At 35.6% G+C, this 17,704-nt stretch overlaps 3 protein-coding genes and 1 long non-coding RNA gene across 5 annotated transcripts; 2 read left to right on the forward strand and 2 right to left on the reverse strand.

Annotated features, from left to right (window-relative positions):
* Positions 1-2,512: 2,512 nt before the first annotated feature.
* LOC114249261 (mpv17-like protein 2) lies at positions 2,513-4,614 on the forward strand. Its single transcript, XM_028182762.2, has 4 exons — positions 2,513-2,652; positions 2,935-3,197; positions 3,331-3,569; positions 3,644-4,614. The coding sequence occupies exons 2-4, from the start codon at positions 2,963-2,965 to the stop codon at positions 3,788-3,790; spliced, it is 621 nt and encodes a 206-aa protein (XP_028038563.1). The 5' UTR covers positions 2,513-2,652; positions 2,935-2,962; the 3' UTR covers positions 3,791-4,614.
* Positions 4,448-8,319, reverse strand: LOC114249260 (uncharacterized). Of its 2 annotated transcripts, none has more exons than XM_089737025.1 (6): positions 7,999-8,319; positions 7,633-7,878; positions 7,052-7,353; positions 6,421-6,978; positions 4,854-5,213; positions 4,448-4,769 (listed from the first exon to the last, which is right to left on the reverse strand). In XM_089737025.1, exons 2-6 carry the CDS (start codon positions 7,874-7,876, stop codon positions 4,623-4,625), a joined length of 1,611 nt encoding a protein of 536 aa, XP_089593151.1. In that variant the 5' UTR covers positions 7,877-7,878; positions 7,999-8,319; the 3' UTR covers positions 4,448-4,622. The 2 variants fall into 2 exon arrangements, with proteins under 2 accessions (XP_089593151.1, XP_028038561.1); XM_028182760.2 differs by having other exon boundaries at positions 7,052-7,408; positions 7,999-8,116.
* A 1,771-nt stretch (positions 8,320-10,090) lies between these two features.
* On the reverse strand, positions 10,091-11,941 carry LOC149500319 (uncharacterized). The gene is made up of 3 exons (XR_016325103.1): positions 11,254-11,941; positions 10,811-11,078; positions 10,091-10,734 (listed from the first exon to the last, which is right to left on the reverse strand). It is a non-coding gene; the product is annotated as an uncharacterized LOC149500319 (long non-coding RNA).
* An 81-nt stretch (positions 11,942-12,022) lies between these two features.
* On the forward strand, positions 12,023-17,263 carry LOC114249264 (GTPase Era, mitochondrial). Its single transcript, XM_028182766.2, has 5 exons — positions 12,023-12,737; positions 13,201-13,325; positions 15,741-15,915; positions 16,299-16,481; positions 16,813-17,263. Exons 1-5 carry the CDS (start codon positions 12,549-12,551, stop codon positions 17,185-17,187), a joined length of 1,047 nt encoding a protein of 348 aa, XP_028038567.2. The 5' UTR covers positions 12,023-12,548; the 3' UTR covers positions 17,188-17,263.
* The last annotated feature ends 441 nt before the right edge of the window (positions 17,264-17,704 follow it).

A 17,704-nucleotide genomic window follows, 5' to 3' on the forward strand; every position in this document is an offset into this window, starting at 1 on the left:
TAGGAAGAAGGCGTTGCTCCATCGGCGACTTCAGACCGCAGCTACCACCATGGGACAGTGGTTCCGGAAGTGGCGCATCGACATCAACCCCACGAAAAGCACAGCGGTGCTCTTCAAAAGGGGTCGCCCTCCGAACACCACGTTGAGCATCCTTCTCCCGTCTAGGCGCGTCGACACCTCTACCTCCGCCATTCGCCCAATCACGATGTTCGACCAGCCCATACCGTGGGCCCCGAAGGTCAAATATTTAGGCGTCACCCTCGACCGAAGGATGACATTCCGCCCTCATATTAAGACGGTACGCGACCGTGCCGCCTTCATTCTAGGACGTCTCTACCCGATGATATGTAGGCGAAGTAAAATGTCCCTTAGAAATAAGGTGACACTTTACAAAACTTGCATACGCCCCGTCATGACCTATGCAAGTGTAGTGTTCGCTCACGCGGCCCGCACTCACTTAAAATCCTTCCAAATTATTCAATCCCGTTTTTGCAGGTTAGCCGTCGAAGCCCCGTGGTTCGTCAGGAACGTCGAACTCCATGACGACCTGGACTTAGAGTCCGTTAGTAAGTATTTACAGTCGGTGTCGATGCGCCACTTCGATAAAGCGGCACGACAAGAGAAGCCTCTCATCGTGGCCGCCGGTAACTACATTCCCGATCCTGCGGACAGAATGGAAAGCAATCGACGTCGCCCAAAACACGTCATCTCGGATCCTCTCGATCCTCTAACGGTGCTTCTAGGTACTTCAAGCACCGGTCACCGTTCTCGTCGAAACCGTCGCTTGCGACGAAGGACTCGACGAGTAAATTAACTCTCAGACACAGCTCACTGAGTTTCTCGCCGGATCTTCTCAGTGGGTCGCGTTTTCGATCCGGTGGTAGATTCTGCGAAGCACGACTCTTGCTAGGGTTCGTGTTAGCATCGTCGTCAGGTTTGAGCCCCGTGAGCTCACCCAGTAGTTAAGGTTCCGCTGGAATAGCCTCTCTAGGCTACCAGTTTAGGTAGAAAAAAAAAAAAAATTTAAATACAATTATCTAAATGTCTAAGTATATTATTAGTAAAATTTTGTCATTAGTAAATAATTGTAAATCACCTTTTATAGTATGAGGTAGCGCCCTCTGTGAATTGATACTTTAACTTTTTTTTTTATTTATTGCTCAGATGGGTGGACGAGCTCACAGCCCACCTGGTGTTAAGTGGTTACTGGAGCTCATAGACATCTACAACGTAAACGCGCCACCCACCTCGAGATATAAGTTCTAAGGTCTCAGTATAGTTACAACGGCTACCCCACCCTTCAAACCGAAACGCATTACTGCTTCACGGCGGAAATAGGCGGGGTGGTGGTGCCTACCCGTGCGGACTCCTAAGAGGTCCTACCACCAGTGATTACGCAAATTATAATTTTGCGGGTTTGATTTTTATCACATGATGTTATTCCTTCACTGTGGAAGTCAATCGTGAACATTTGTTGAGTACGTATTTCTTTAGAAAAATTGGTACCCGCCTGCGGGATTCGAACAACGGTGCATCGCTACACACGAATGCACCGGACATCTTATCCTTTAGGCCACGACGACTACAAACTACGACTACTTCACGTATATCCTAAATTAAAATTCACTAAAGGAGGTTTCATACACACGTTACTATCAAAACATCTCACAGATGGCGCTGTATTAAAAATAAAATATTTTATACGTATGTTTTAAAGTATGTAGGAGCTGAGCATTCTGTCTCACTTTTTCTCTCAATCTTTCTCACTTGCTTGCTCCCTACTCTCACTCCATGGCTAGTTGCTTCATGCTACGTTCGCCCTGTCTTACTCTCTCTCTCAATCGGTCTCGATCACTCTCTCTCTTTTTCGACACTTCCGTTGCATACCTGCGTGACGTTATTAAACTTACCGAAGACTACCCAGTGAATCCTCTCATATTTTTTTTGTTTACTAGTAGCGGCATGGTTTTTATTTTATTGCCTTTGTAGGCAGATGAGCACATGGCCCACCTGATGGTGAGTGGTTACCGTCACCCATGGACTTCAGCAATGCCAGGGGTAGAGCCAAGCCGCTGCCTACCGCAAGGTAGGCATGGTCTTTTATAGCGAACAGACGGGTTACTAATTTGCAGTTACAGGAATTACAAAAGGCTACTTCTGGATCATCTTTAGCTTTGGAGATCCACGATAAAAGTAAAGGATCTTAAAATTAAGAAATTATAATCTAAATCGAATCTATCTTTAAGTATGTCTCTATGACTGATTAAATTGAAATATAAGCCGTAAACTCGTGTTTATGAATACTCGTTTCAGGATTATCAACATTCTAACCAAAGTTTTAAATTTGTTAATTGAATATGATACGAATATAGTACGAGAAGTATAGGGAAATCCCCTACATGCTCACGAAGTATCTTCAGAGCTGTCATTTTTTACATTTTATTGAGTTGCCACAAGAAAAGTTATTTTCTATAGCCCAGTACTACTACTACGTTTGTCTATCATGCCAGAAGCTAAAATAAGAGTCCAATCCTGCCAAAATGGCAGGATCCTGCCACATATGGTCACACTGAATCTGTGGTTCAAATCAGAACCTATAAGAAGAAAAGAGTAAAACTAGAAGTGAGGGAAAAATGGAGTTGACGGAAAAACGTAAAGCTCTTGATTAAATGGAAGAACTATAAATGAGATATGAAAATATGTACTCATTAAAATAATTGCAAGTCTGCAAAAACATTAGAATGCTTGTTATTAAGAAAGAAAAATATTTTAATATTGAATTGGCGCTAAATACGGCAGTTTTGACAAATTTACATAATGTTTAAAAATTTTCAAGCCGTGCCTTCACAGTTTATTACTCATAAAATTTATGTTCGTCTTATCTTTGAGTTTATGTTACATAGTTTTAAAGTAAATTACTAAAATAACTTTTAGAATCTGAAAGATCACTCTGAAACCAAACATGTTCGCGCTGAATTTAAAGAAAATAAAAAACGTTGCAATTCCTCTTTATCGACATGAACAAACACGCTCAAAGTCATTATTTAACAGGGGCTTACATTTTTTGTTCAAAAAAAACCTACTTCTCACTAACAGTATTACCTCTGGTGGTTTTATGGCAATAGGAGACTTGTTTCAACAAGAATTTGAATTTCAATCAAAACTATTAAAAGAAAGATATGATTGGGCAAGAGCCGGTAAGTGTTATTAGAAATATTTTGCCCTACAATAAAATTTCTTCCAATTTACATTTTAAAAAAAAAAGACTTTCCAAAATAGCTTAGACATAATATATTCTAAAATCAATTCAAGTTTTCTTTCATATTTTAGTTCGGATGTTCATTGTGGGTACAGTATTAGGACCCATGCATCATTATTACTACATCTATTTAGACAAAGTTTTACCGAAGAATGATGTAAAGACAATATTTAAAAAAATACTCTACGATGAAACTATAGTGTCACCATTGACAATTGTTTGTTTTTTCTACATAATGGGGACATTAGAAAAGAAGTCACTGGAGAAATGCAATGAAGAAATAACAAAGAAATTTAAATATGTGTATTTGGTATGTATGCAATCAATTTGTAAAGATTTTAAATTAAATAATTTTTACTTCACATAAAAATTCTTTGCTTACAGGCTGACTGCCTCTTCTGGCCTCCAGTTCAATATATTAACTTTTATTACTTACCAACACAATACCGAGTTGTGTATGTAAATCTTGCAACAATGGTATTTAATGTATTTATGTCATACATGAAACATTATGATCAACATTTGGAATGAGAAAAACTTTCTTAGTATTATGGTAAACGGGTAATTATGTGATTTTTCATTGTAATATTTATATGTTGTTTCATTTTTAATTATAATAGAGAGTAATCTATATTTCTAGTTTTTAATAGAAACAAAAACTGAATATTAATCCTTAAAAGGACTGATGTAAGATATGAAGCTTCTGTAAATAGCTATCACAGCATAAGGTACATCTATTTAATTGAAAATTATGCAAATTTGATTTGCAATCAATTATTAGCTCAGCAGGAATATGTAGTCACATTGGTGCAATCATCTGACTTTATGAATTATATTTTGTTGTTTGTATTGATTTTGTGCTTCACAAAAATGTATTTATGCAATTTATTGCAAGTGGTTAAAAAAATTTCTACACTAACATGTACAATTCCCTAGTGTCATTGTGAAAAGTGTGTAAGCAATTTTTGTTAACACTGAATTGAGTATGAGAAAATACATTTTTTAAATTATTAATGACACGAGAGAGGTCTGCTTTTACTGATGAATTTTGTAGTTCATTTTATTTCTATAGCCTAACAGAACTATATAAAAATTATTATAAGATGTTGAATTTTCCAACGTTTCATGCACCATATGTTGTGCGATATATTAATATATAAATTATTGGTTCTAAATGAAACCAAATAATTTTATGTTATAATTTTTATTGGTTGTTAATAAAAATCAATACTATTTACCTTACCACTAGCTTCGTAATATGCACATGCTACATAATATAGAATGAAAATAAAGGTAAAGTTTGTGTATCGATTTCATATTTATAATATAAATTTATAATAAATCTTATTTATGAACATTCTTTTTAGCCCCAACACATTGTCCAATCATCCTTCCTTGTTTGTAGTTTCACCACAATACGATATAATGCCAGGGCAGGTCCAAGAGGTAACCCCAGACCCCTTACAATGTCAGCACGACATGCCATACTTAAAGCTTGGCCATCAAATTCCTGAGAATGCAATTCATTTCAAAAAATTAAAAATTAGTTTGTATCAATTATTTCAAATAAAGGAATAAGGAATGGGATACTAACCTGATCTCTGAGAATAGGGGCAGCTTCAGGATGATGCTTTGAAAAGTACTCAAAAACATCATCAGTATTCCAGTGTGTTATGTCAGGTATGCTTGGATCTATTGGTGTATCCATAGATAATTTGGATGGTGCTCTATCTAGTTCATGTGGCTTCAAGAAAGGATCAACATTTGGTGAATTTTGTCCACTGTAGTCAAAGCTTCTGGGTATTATGGCGGGTGACCCTATCACAGTTGGTCGAGATTCAAGGCAATTATTGCATTCCCATTGATCCCAAGCCTTCAATCTATCTGGTATCTGAGGTGCATGACAAAGTGCATGATAAGCATCAGAGCAAACACTGCAGACAGTGAGAACACCCTAAAACAAAATAAATAAAAATTTGGTATGATATTAAAAATATCATACCTTTTTTTTTTTTTTTTTTCCTACCTAAGCTGATAGCCTTGAGAGGCTATGTCAGCGTAACCCTAACTTTAGTAGGTGAGCTCACGGGGCTCAAACCTGACGATGTTGCTAACACTAACCCTAGCAAGAGCCGTGCTTCGCAGAATCTACCACCGGATCGGAAACGCGACCCACTGAGAAGATCCGGCGAGAAACTCAGTGGGCTGTGTCTGAGAGTTAATTTGCTCGTCGAGCCCTTCGTCGCAAGCGACGGGTTCGACGAGAACGGTGACCGGTGCTTGAAGTATCTAAAAGCACCGTTAGTGGATCGGGAGGATCCGAGATGACGTGTTTTGGGCGACGTCGACTGCTTTCCATTCTGTCCGCAGGATCGGGAATGTAGTTACCGGCGGCCACGATGAGAGGGTTCTCGTGTCGTGCCGCTTTGCCGAAGTGGCGCATGGACGCCGACTGCAGATACTTACTGATGGACTCTAAGTCCAGGTCGTCATGGAGGTCGACATTCCTGACGAACCACGGGGCTCCGACGGCTATCCTGCAAAAACGGGATTGAATGACTTGGAATGATTTTAAGTGTATGCGGGCCGCGTGAGCGAACACTACACTTGCATAGGTCATGACGGGGCGTATGCAAGTTTTGTAGAGTGTCACCTTATTTCTAAGGGACATTTTACTTCGCCTACATATCATCGGGTAGACGTCCTAGAATGAAGGCGGCACGGTCGCGTACAGTCTTGATGTGGGGGCGGAATGTCATCCTACTGTCGAGGGTGACGCCTAAGTATTTGACCTTCGGGGCCCACGGTATGGGCTGGTCGAACATATATCATACCAAATTCATTCATTAGATATTACTGTAACCCAGGTGTTAAGAGCCAATTATCTTCTTTATTAAGCCTTTCGCTACAGCAGTGTACTCCGTACACAATAACATATTTCGAGATTTTACAATTATTATCAATAAAAATAAACCATTTACCAATAACTATTAAAATTCTCAATAAACAGTCACATTTTGAAGCAAGTGTTGACACAATCCCTTATTACAATTTTCTCACATTATGTAGATACGCTTGTAGCAAAAGGGTTATCTTATCTAACAGGTGAGGTTCTCTTATTGTGAAAATTAAAACCCAAGTTAAATATTAGTTTAACTTACAGCATCATTAGTTTCACAGCATATTACACATGTTTTACAATGAGGACATTGCCATGTGTTGTCAGGCCTTGGTTTTAAAATATTGGAACCTGATTGCAAACAGCTTATATGAGCTTTGTTGCTGCAATCACGGCATTCAACAAGTCTATCATTTGATCCTCGTGGTTTTTGTACAAGGCAAACTGAGCAAACTCCACCTGATTCTTCATGCGGCAAAGAATCTTCCTGGTCTATTTCATCACCACTTCCATCCAAAGAAAATTGGCTTTCTGATAATGGTGCATCATCCTTAATATGTCCAGCCACCATCAATCTTTTTTTTATTGTGCTCTTGTTCAAGGACCCCACAGGACGACCCCTTTTTCTTTTGCTCGGCACATTGTTATCTGATGGATCAAATACTTTTTTTGCCATTTTTCGTCGTTCTCCTACACGTACTGCAGTGCTGCGAGTTGTATTATTACTATGCCCACCAGAAACACCTCCACCACGTTTTTTAGGCCGTCCTCTAGTTCTTTGAGGAGATGATCTGCATGAAGAATTAGCTGAGGACGTCATCTAAAATAATTTTAGAAATAGCTTTATTAAATATCATGAATACAACAATAGTCTCTAATAAAAATTTACTTACTTTCGTATTGGAATCTGCATTACTCTCAAATCTAAAACTATCAGAGCTATCTACATCATGGTCTGCTGGTCCCAAAGCTAAATTACCATTTGGTAATTTCACTAAACTACCAGAGCTTAATTCTTTGTTTACAATATTCTCCAATTGTTTTTTGGAGTACTTTGATTCCTGATCAGAAGCAGCTTTTATAAGGTCATCAAAGGCAATTCCATTTTCTAAATAACTTTGATCTTGGTAGATAAGTGTTGCTATAGCCGATGTTATAATTCGGCGTTCACTTGTTGCAATTGCAGCAGACATGGCTAATAAATAAAAGAAGAAGTATAGGTTGTACTTAATAAATAAACATCCTCCGGTCTAAGAAAGACATGAAAAAAAAAAGTTTAATTTTACAATATATTATGTTTAAGAGAACTCACAGCTTGGGCCCACTGTCGATGTCTTGAATTCTTGAAATATCTAAGAATGACTTAAAAATAATTTTAGCACTATTGTAGTGTCACCAGAAAATAATAGTTATTATGAGATGGATGCTGATCTCATCTACTAACAAGAAATAAAAACAGATATTAAACACTTACTGTTGTTTTTTGATTTCTTTCTCCACTTAGCAGCGTTCCTGTAGCTCACATTATCTTTATAATCTACTTTATATATACTTTTCTCTTTAAGGCAGCGCTTTAGATCTGCTTTTGTGTCCTTTGGTTGTACTTTATAGCACTTCAACATAAATTTACAAATTCTGTTCGCATCTGGACGTGACTTTCTGGCGCGCAAGTGATCAATAGCTGCCAATATTTGATTTTTATACTTTATTTCTGACATTTCTGTAATAGAAAATTGGTAAATATAATATGAATATACTGCGATTATTTTGCATTATCAGCTTGGTCATAATGAAAGTACACAATTGTAATAATAATTCTAGAATTTCAATTGCTATTTACCTGAGAAAAATCATACCGGCGGCGAATCGAACCGTATATCCAAGCTGCGTATTGAATTTTATTGACACGTAAAGTTGCGATTTTCACCTACAATCGATAATTAAATACTGTTGCATTCCAATGCATTCATTATAATTGTAATTGCGATTGTGCTATTAATACTTTCAGCTTAAATGGCGTTTGCATACATTAATATTCTTTGGATATTATTTGTACTTATTTAATTGTAAATACTGTAATCCCGTTAGAAACTTTGATGCAACTTCTCAAATCTAATATTAAGTGTATAATCTATGGTATGACAGTATGGAAATTGGAAACTATAGTCGGACTTTTTGGCGGGAATGCGAGAAGTAAAGTTGTGTGATTTGTTTTATTTTGTCTATTTAGTGTTTATTCAGGCTTAAATGTGTAATAACGGTGGTTTATTAAGTGTTTAATATCTGTAAAAGTGCACAAATGTGGGAAAATGAAACAAAACTGCTGGACGTCACTTCTCGGGTCCTACAAAAAGTCCAATGAAAAAGTCTCAGTAAATGACCACCATTTTACTGAGATTATATTTCATCCCATATCATGTCATCTCATTTCATTTGATTTCATCCCAGTTGATTAATGTCTCAAATTAATCATCTTAATTTCAATTCATTTCATCATTTTTCATAAAAATAAGAATATAAATTAAAATAAGACATGACTTAAAAGTCTTAGTTACCAGGTCATAAAATCCCTTAAAAAAAAAGAAACTATAATCGGACTTTTTGGCGGGAATGCGAGGAGTGAAGTTGTGTGATTTGTTTTATTTTGTCTATTTAGTGTTTCATATACAACATAGCGGCTGTGCAAATGGGTTCGGTATTCAATTTGCGAACCCGTTTGCGCTTCCTCCTACACTTGTTTACGAATGTCTCCCGAATTTCTCTTCGTTTTTAATTCGTCAATAGAACATTGGAGAGAAAAAGAGTTTTTAATTGGAACGCAGGCGTCATTAACGCCCATTCTCGAACCCCAGAGAACCCATTTGCACAGCCGCTAAGTTTGCGAATGAAATGCCGGCCACTCACAAGCGCGCGAACATTTGTACATTGTACGAATGTTCGCGCGCATATGAAGGGCCGTCAGATATTCGCAAACATAGCGGCTGTGCAAATGGGTTCGGTACTCAATTTGCGAACCCGTTTGTGCTTCCTCCCACACTTGTTTACGAATGTCTCACGAATTTCTCTTCTTTTTTAATTCACCAATAGAACATTGAAGAGAAACGGAGTTTTTAATTCTTTCCCAGGCGTCCCTTGGCCCTTAGCCATTCTGTTTTTATGGGATTTCTTTTGAGGGTCCCATATGGTCGATTCATTTTGCAGGAGTTCAATAAACTCCATCACCTTAGTGTTGTTCCAATCCATGATTAAGCTACGCTACACAGTATACGTCATGAATTATGAAAATGGTGAAACGTCCGTTACCTTCGCAATCGTGGGCGCAACTGGTCACACGAATGTGTGGGAGACTACACGAATAATCGCAGTTCGCGTGCTTTGATGTCGGTTGATAAACCGACACAGCTTGGAAAACCACGAATGCAGCGAAAACTTTGCATAATCATTTGCAAATGTCGTCCTACACTTGCGGGTTTGCGTATTCTTGCGAATGTGAGTGACCGGTATTAGACGAAGTCAATTTTTTTTTTGGAGTTTATGGCCTGGTATCTAGACCTTTAGGCCATGACGAAGTCAATTGATTTTTACTGTGTTGTCAGTTTTTTATGAAATAAAAATAGTGTTGTGACAAAGTGAATAATTGAAAAAACTCCTGAATGAATGAACTTTCCTCCATTATCTAGTGAATAGTTAGTGTGCCAAACTGCCGATATCGGTTACGGTGTAGTCGTGCTTTGTACATACTAACGAGTTTTCGATGACTATGTTCATATAGTATCTACCTATAATGAATACCGAGTGTTTTAAACATTAAGCAAAACATTGCGAGGAAACTTTTAAGACTGTCCTATTTTCAATACATCATGTACTTGAAACTATAGAAGTATAAAATATAACAATTATAGGTAGGTAATGAAAATAAAAAAAAACATCGCTTATTACATAATTTGTTTTTATTCATCATCAGATAAAAAACCATCACTATCGCTTTCGGTGATATTAATTATAAATCTGACTCAAATATTGTCTTACTTACTTCTGTCTTGTTTACTTCTGTCATTTTGAAGGTTTTGTTATTTCTTGCAATATATTCTTGCACCCATACTAACTCAATGGGATTGAGCTCACAATGGTATGGGGGCAGACATAACATAATTATCCCATGCTGCGCTGCCATCTTAGCTTTAACCATTGTTGCTTCGAATGAAATATTTTTGCTCGTTAGCCACTCTTGTATTCTAGGTTTAGTCCAAGACATTGTAGGCAGCGATTCTAGTTTCCTGGAGTGGTAGGGGGCATTATCCATCACTACTATGGAATTTGGTTTTAGTTTTGGCAAGACCCCCCTAAACCACTTCTCTAAGGAATCGGCATTCATCTCTTGATGATAATCTTCTTAATTTTTTTGGCTTCAAATATTAATAAGCTGTCTTCTACGAATCCTTCTTCCCCGCCTATATAGCCGATAATTAATCGTTTGCCCTTTCCTAAAGGCTGTTTTAAGCCAGTGGTCAAGCCATCTAGGAAGGCCTGGCGGGACGATAAAACTGTCTGATCAATCTATGCCTTCTTCGATGACCTTCGTGACAGTGAAAAATATTAATTAATTATTGAAAGTACAATTTAATGTAAAGAAAACAGAAAATTGTAATTACCTTCGTTGATCCAGGTTTCATCTTGGTAATAAATATACCTTCCTTCCTTTCGATACTCTTTAATTTTTCGAAGGTATCGCTGGCGCCATAAAATAGTGTCCTGTCTGTCAATCAAAATACTTTGTCTTGATTTTGTGATATAAACCTAAGAGATAGATAGATAGATAGATTTTGTGATATAATTGAAATTTCAATGTTTCATAACATTTCTTAATGTACTCCAAGAAAAATTGGGCAAGTCTGGGTCTTCATTGACAACCTTAAGAATCTGTAAAGTAATAAAAAAAAGTTTTTGAGTAAGGAAGTCTACGTAATCTAATACTTTGGTTTTACAAAGAACATTATGGTAGACACAGAATATAATGCAGTAGAAGGAATAAAGTTTAAGATGCCTTTATAATGGTGGGTGGCTCGTTTTCATAAAAAAATGATGTACTTTTCACCTTATAGCGGCAAAAGTAAAATCGTCTAATTTATCTTTGAAACTGTGTTTCGGTCCACGTTTCTCGGGAGACTTAAATTGTTCATTTTCTTAGTGTTCTTTTAATACACTGTAAACTGAGATCACACCAATCCCGAAATGTCAGCTGTTTTCGAAACACATTCTTTTTTTTCGGGAGCTTCAATAGGTAATAGTGAAGCAGCTTTCTCCTTAAATACGTGTTTGTAGACGATTTGTATCATAACTTTTTCGGTAACGCTTAAAGCAATCCGCGTTCTCTTCTTTCTTGGAGACAAACTTTGGTTTGACGTGCTTGGTTGAGGATCCATATCGTTTGTACGGAACAATATAGCAACAAATAAACACAACAATTTCCACAAACACAACGTAACGAAAAATTTAACAAAAACAATAATTAAAGAGCGTGAGCCCAGAAAAAATATTCGTGCTATCAGACCAGAGGTTAGAAGCCGAATTACAAACAAAATGGCGACTAACGCGCGCGGCGTTGATCGGTGTTGGCACTAGTCGCCGCGCCATGCCTTAGAATAAACTGTCAAAAAACTGATTGTAGTTACATACTACTAGTAATTGATATCAGAGCACTTTTATACAATTTTATTGTAAATTAGAAATAATATTCTTTTATAGTTTGAAATGATTAACTATTCGCACTCATTGTTCATTCATCTGATTGAACGAGAACTGAACGCATCACTATTACTTTAAATATAGCAACATTATTTTACAAAGTGACATTAGCAACTGTCAGTGGGCTTCGTCTTATAAAAATACGACTCTAATGGAGACTTTTTAGTGACTTTTTGGCGGGAACGCGAGGAGTGAAGTTATGTGATTTGTTTGTTTTGTCTATTTAGTGTTTCTTCAGGTTTAAATGTGTAATAACGGTGGTTTATTAACTGTTTAATATCTGTGAAAGTGCACAAATGTGGGAAAATGAATCAAAGTCGCTGGACGTAACTTCTCGGGATCCTCCAAAAAGTCCACTGAAAAAATATCAGTAAATGACCACCATTTTACTGAGATTATATTTTATATTTCATCCCATATCATCTCATTTCATTTCACTCCATATTATCATTTTTCAAAAAAATAAGAATAAAATTAAAATAAGACATGACCTAAAGGTCTTAGTTACCAGGTCATAAAATTCCTTAAAAAAAAAGAAATGGAAAGATAGCACCTAGATTTTTAAACACAAAATTTTTATTAATTAAAATCAATTACACACCTAAATGGTTATTTGTAATTATTACTATATATCACATAATAACCATGGCTACGATTACTCGTGGGATATGTGTTTTTAGTTATCTTAATATGCTCCCTCGTCGTATCGTTAATTATTCATTTCAACCACAACATGCTGAAAATAAAAACATAGGTAAAATCGTACATGTTGCGATTATTGGAGCCCCAAATTCAGGAAAAAGTACTTTAATAAACAAAATAATTGACCGAAAGGTGAGAATTTGAATTAACAGGTTATTATTAAATTAACGATTTAATTATTTTTTAGATAATATGTTCTTTCTTTTATGGACTTTTCTTTACAGTTCAGGCCATTTTATAATATACTGTGTTGAAACACCAAAATCCTTAAAAAAATTGCATTATTTATTAAATTATATTTTGTGAGGATTAACTGTTAATTGCATAATAACATTTATTTAAAATGTTATAAATATTTTTTTTATTATTTATAATGTAAATGATAACAATGCTATTTTTGTATTGGGTACCATTGTAATTTTTTGGTATATTGATATTTGTGGGAACTGATTTATGTTTATTGATACATATTAATTTATCAACTATGTGTAAAGTACTAAAATTACTATTACGTTATTGTTAGATATGTTTTTTTTTCATACACATATTGAAAAGAAAAAACAACTCCTTCGCAATATTGTTTTTTTTTCTATAGATATGTGCTGCTTCAAATAAAGTTCATACAACTACCAAATTAGTAAGAGCAATGCGTTACTTCAATGACACACAGATTGTATTTCTGGATACACCGGGTGTTGTAACTGATAGAGAACAAAAGAAGTAAGTAGCTGATAGGGCACACCTCCTGGTGGAAGAGTCTTGTGAGGGGGGTGGTACCAGCATGCTTATTTTCATCATAAGGCAGTAATGCATTTTGACTTCAAGGATCGGGCAGTCATTGTACTATAAAACTGAGACTTACAGTCGTGGTCAACTAATTAGGGACAATCTTTAGTTAAGCCAAATTGTGAATTTTTTTTTAATTTTCCAACGAGTCTTAGCAATATTCCATATCTTTTACATGTAAGTGTAATTAGTCATTTATGTGCGCGATTATACAAACAATAACAACTTCTTTTACATCAAACCTCTTTACAGTATAGCTGATACAATATCATAGTGCTATTGGTTCAAAGAATGCTGGCTGGCCATTTAATTAGGGACACTGAGGTATTGCGTTCTAATTTCAAAATTGGAATTTTAATACTTTTTTGTTTCTTTTCTTATTGTTTAGTGGTCGTTTTGGCGGCAATTCAGATTTTTTATTTTAAGTTTTGAGAATTATTTTGAAGAAAAAATGGGCAAAAATAAAAGTTGCGATCCAACACTACGAAAAATTATCATGAAGTTTGTCGAGCGTGGTTGGTCATACCGAAGGATAGCACAACATCTAAATTGTTCAAAAACGATGGTATGCAATGCAGTGCAACATTTCAAGCGCTATAACACAGCTTTAAATGTGTCCAGAACAAAAAGATCGAGAAAAACGACTCCACAAGAAGATAGAATGATAACCAGGTTAGCTAAGAAAGATCCGTTTCTAGGCTCTATTTTAATTAAACACCAAGTGTTTGGGGCAAACGAAAGAGCCGGTGTATCTGCGAGGACCGTTCGACGACGTTTGGTAGAAGCAGGGTTGTTCGGAAGAGTGGCTCGCAAAGTACCGTTGTTGAAGAAAGAACATAGAAATGCTCGTTTGGCATTTGCACGTAAATATGGACATTGGACCTACGCCCAATGGCAACATGTACTTTTCTCTGACGAGATCAAGGTTAATTTGATTTCTTCAGATGGAAGGCAATATGTACGGCGTCTTGTAAAAGCGGAAATGAATCAAAGATTCACAAAAAAAAGGTGAAACATGGCGGTGGAAACATTAAAATATGGGGTTCATTTTCTGGACGTGGAGTGGGACCTGTGAGGAAAGTTCAGGGTAACTTAGACCAACATCAATACAAGGCAATATTGGAAGAAACTATGCTTCCCTATGCTGAGGAGCATCTTCCTATTATATGGACGTTTCAGCAGGATAACGACCCGGAACATACCGCCCATTCAGTCAAGTCGTGTCTTACCAGTAAGTTTGTATCGGTGCTAGATTGGCCAGCAAATAGCCCGGACCTCAACCCAATTGAGCACCTTTGGCACGAAATCAAGAAAAAAGTTGCCACTTATCGTAATACAAATTTGGATGAACTTAATGAAGCTTTTTGTGAGGCATGGGCGAACATTCCTGTCGAAACATGTCAGAAACTGATAATGTCTATGCCACATCGGTGTCAAGCGGTAATTACTAACAAAGGTTTTGCTACTGGGTACTGATTTTACACGTAATAAAATGGAGCTGTTAAAGATATTATAACACTGAAGATTATAAGTTTTGTGTAACTGTATTTTTCATTATACTTTACTGTCCTTAATTAAATGTCCACTACGGAATTGTACCTTAATATTTAATACATGTTTAATCTTTGATATTAAATAATTTTTCTATTTATTAAATATTTTATTTACAGCCATTTATCGCATAATAATCGGACCACATTATGCAAATAATAGGTGCTGAGAAATCAATAGGGTTTTATATTTAAATGTACATAACCGGTTATAGCCCTTCACTATCTTGAATGTCCCTAATTAGTTGACCACGACTGTATGTCTCAAAGTGGTGATGTCTATTGGAAACCACCAAAAGTACCATACAATATTCTAGATGAACTGGTTGGCACATTGTGTTGCTATTTGATCTAGCTTATAATTTAAATTGCCACATGTCTCAAATTAACCCATGTTCAGAATGATAATTGTGTATGAATATAGGAAATTAATGGTTTAATAATTAAGGTAGTTAATATTGTTTTATTGAAGTGGTATTAGTAGATGGAACAGCCCAGGTTTGTTTCTTTAAAAGAAAGTACACATACTTATTCTTTTTCCTTAGAATTAACTTAAATTGTATTTTGATTACCCTCAGGCAGCCACCACATCTTGGTATTGAAACTCTTAAAATTTTTATAGCATTTGATTAATGTGGTTTATTTTAGAGTGGGCCATAAACAAAAAAAATCTTTTCAATGAGCATTTATTTTCACAATTTCAAGCACTGTGAATTGTTTAGCATGAAAAAAAAGAATAATTTTAGTTAAATTCAATAAAATTACCTAATATCACTAACATCACTCTTTATGTTCACAGATACAATCTCCCACCTTCAATGCTAGGATCATGTCACAAAAGTCTCAGATGTGCAGATGTAGTTGGTGTTGTTCATGATGCATCATGTAAATATATCAAAGAATCTTTACACAAGGATGTTGTTGAAATGCTGAACTCTGTACAAGATATGCCAAGTTTTCTTATCATAAATAAGGTATTGTAGCGATCTCAATGATGGGAATTTAATCATAATCACAAAATTTACAAGATTTACATTAATTTTGCTTTTTGTACTATTTTCTCTTGTTTTATTATTGAAATTAAATAAATCTAACGCTAAAGGAGAGATGGGATTAAAAGTTATGATTTTTTTAATGCTATTTTTACTAAAGTCAAGACGTGCAATTAATTTCAAAATTTACTCACTCATCAAGGACATATGACAATAACTTTAAATTTCGCTCTAATATCTACCAGTGGGAACAGAATAAAAGAAAACAATTAATGAATTGTTACTTAGGTTTGCTATAGCGTGTTTTAGTTTTTAAGCTACACACATTTATTTTAAACTTATTGGCAAACTTTTTAATCCCTTAGGTTGATAAGTTGAGGTCAAAGAAGCAGTTATTGACTTTAGTGAGGAATCTCACTAACGGATTTATTGCTGGGAACCCTATTCCTGGTCCCACAAATCCTAATAAACAGGAGAGAGGCTTCAGTCATTTTTCTGATGTGTTTATGGTATCTGCTTTGAATGGTGATGGAGTTTCAGATATAAGGGTGAGTAAGAGTAGTTTTATAGACACTATACATTCATATTAGGGTAATTCATTACCAATATTCCTCGGTTGTATAATATATGTACATATGCATATATGATTAAGAAGTCGATTTCTAGCGTCGTTCTGTTACTACTACATTTAGTGTTAAAACAATCTGATATGTTATTACGAAATTTAATACACGAAAATAAACTGTATTAATAGAATTAAGTAAAACCACTTTTACGATTTAATCTGGTTTTCGTGATCACAGACAACTGATGGTCGGTCGTAAATTTAGTTTATGTACAATACATGTAAGTATAAATGCATATGATATTTTGTTAAAGGAGTACCTTGTCAACAACGCCAAGCCCGGAAAGTTTCATTATTCAACTGAAGAATGGACTGACCAAACGCCGAAATCAGTCATAGAAGACGCTGTGAGAGCGAAATTCTTAGATTTTTTGCATCAAGAAATACCATACAATTTGAAAGTGAAATTAGATTATTACGAAGAGATCGATAACGAAGATAAAATCATATGTTCAGTATCTGTAGAGTGTCCATCAGAAAGGCTGATGCGACTAATAAGCGGCGCCGGCGGCGGCCGCCTCCAACAGATAAAGTCTTCTGTTCGGAATGATTTGATAGACGTCTTCAGGAAAACGGTGATCTTAGACTTGCAATTGCACGTGAAAAATAATTTTTTGTTAGCTAGTTAGTTCGCAGTGCTCCGATTTTGTTATGGCTTTTAAGAATAGTTGAGAACTTAAATAAACTTTTATGTTAACCTGTGTATTTGTTGTTATGTTTTATGGACTGGTAATAGATATCCGTAACAAAATATAAACTTAAAATCTGTTCACGAATAAAGACGTTATAAGCGATTTACTTCAAACTGGACAGAATGAATTAATTTCTAGAGTGACGTTCGGCTTTCAAGAGTTCAAGATTACCAGACAAATTATAAGACTAGTTTCGAAAAAACAGTAGGTATCTTCTCTTCATTCTCTCTAAAACTTTATACTTATTTTAGAACTTTATTCTTATAGCATACATAAATTTTGATTAAAAATATTCTTAAATTCGTTTTAATTCCTCGTTACGTAATTTTTTTTTAAGTCAATAAACACGTCTACTGTATCTTTTTCTTGTTTTTATAACGCTCCGCAATATTTAAATGGTGGTTAAACCGACGACCTAATCGACGGTGATGTTGAATTTTGAATGTTTCAATGA

This window comes from Bombyx mandarina, chromosome 22 (genome assembly GCF_030267445.1).
Source record: "Bombyx mandarina strain Sakado chromosome 22, ASM3026744v2".
Classification (NCBI taxonomy): Eukaryota; Metazoa; Arthropoda; class Insecta; order Lepidoptera; family Bombycidae; genus Bombyx; species Bombyx mandarina.

Coding starts and splice junctions, on each gene's coding strand:
- LOC114249261 (XM_028182762.2), top strand. CDS start 2,963: ATGTTCGCGCTGAATTTAAAGAAAATAAAAAACGTTGCAATTCCTCTT. Junction 3,198..3,330: donor ATATGATTGGGCAAGAGCCG/GTAAGTGTTATT, acceptor TTCATATTTTAG/TTCGGATGTTCATTGTGGGT. Junction 3,570..3,643: donor AATTTAAATATGTGTATTTG/GTATGTATGCAA, acceptor CTTTGCTTACAG/GCTGACTGCCTCTTCTGGCC.
- LOC114249264 (XM_028182766.2), top strand. CDS start 12,549: ATGGCTACGATTACTCGTGGGATATGTGTTTTTAGTTATCTTAATATG. Junction 12,738..13,200: donor ACAAAATAATTGACCGAAAG/GTGAGAATTTGA, acceptor TTTTTTCTATAG/ATATGTGCTGCTTCAAATAA. Junction 16,482..16,812: donor ATGGAGTTTCAGATATAAGG/GTGAGTAAGAGT, acceptor ATTTTGTTAAAG/GAGTACCTTGTCAACAACGC.
- LOC114249260 (XM_089737025.1), bottom strand. CDS start 7,876: ATGTCAGAAATAAAGTATAAAAATCAAATATTGGCAGCTATTGATCAC. Junction 5,214..6,420: donor GCTGTGAAACTAATGATGCT/GTAAGTTAAACT, acceptor ATTTTGTTTTAG/GGTGTTCTCACTGTCTGCAG. Junction 4,770..4,853: donor CCCCTATTCTCAGAGATCAG/GTTAGTATCCCA, acceptor TTGCATTCTCAG/GAATTTGATGGCCAAGCTTT.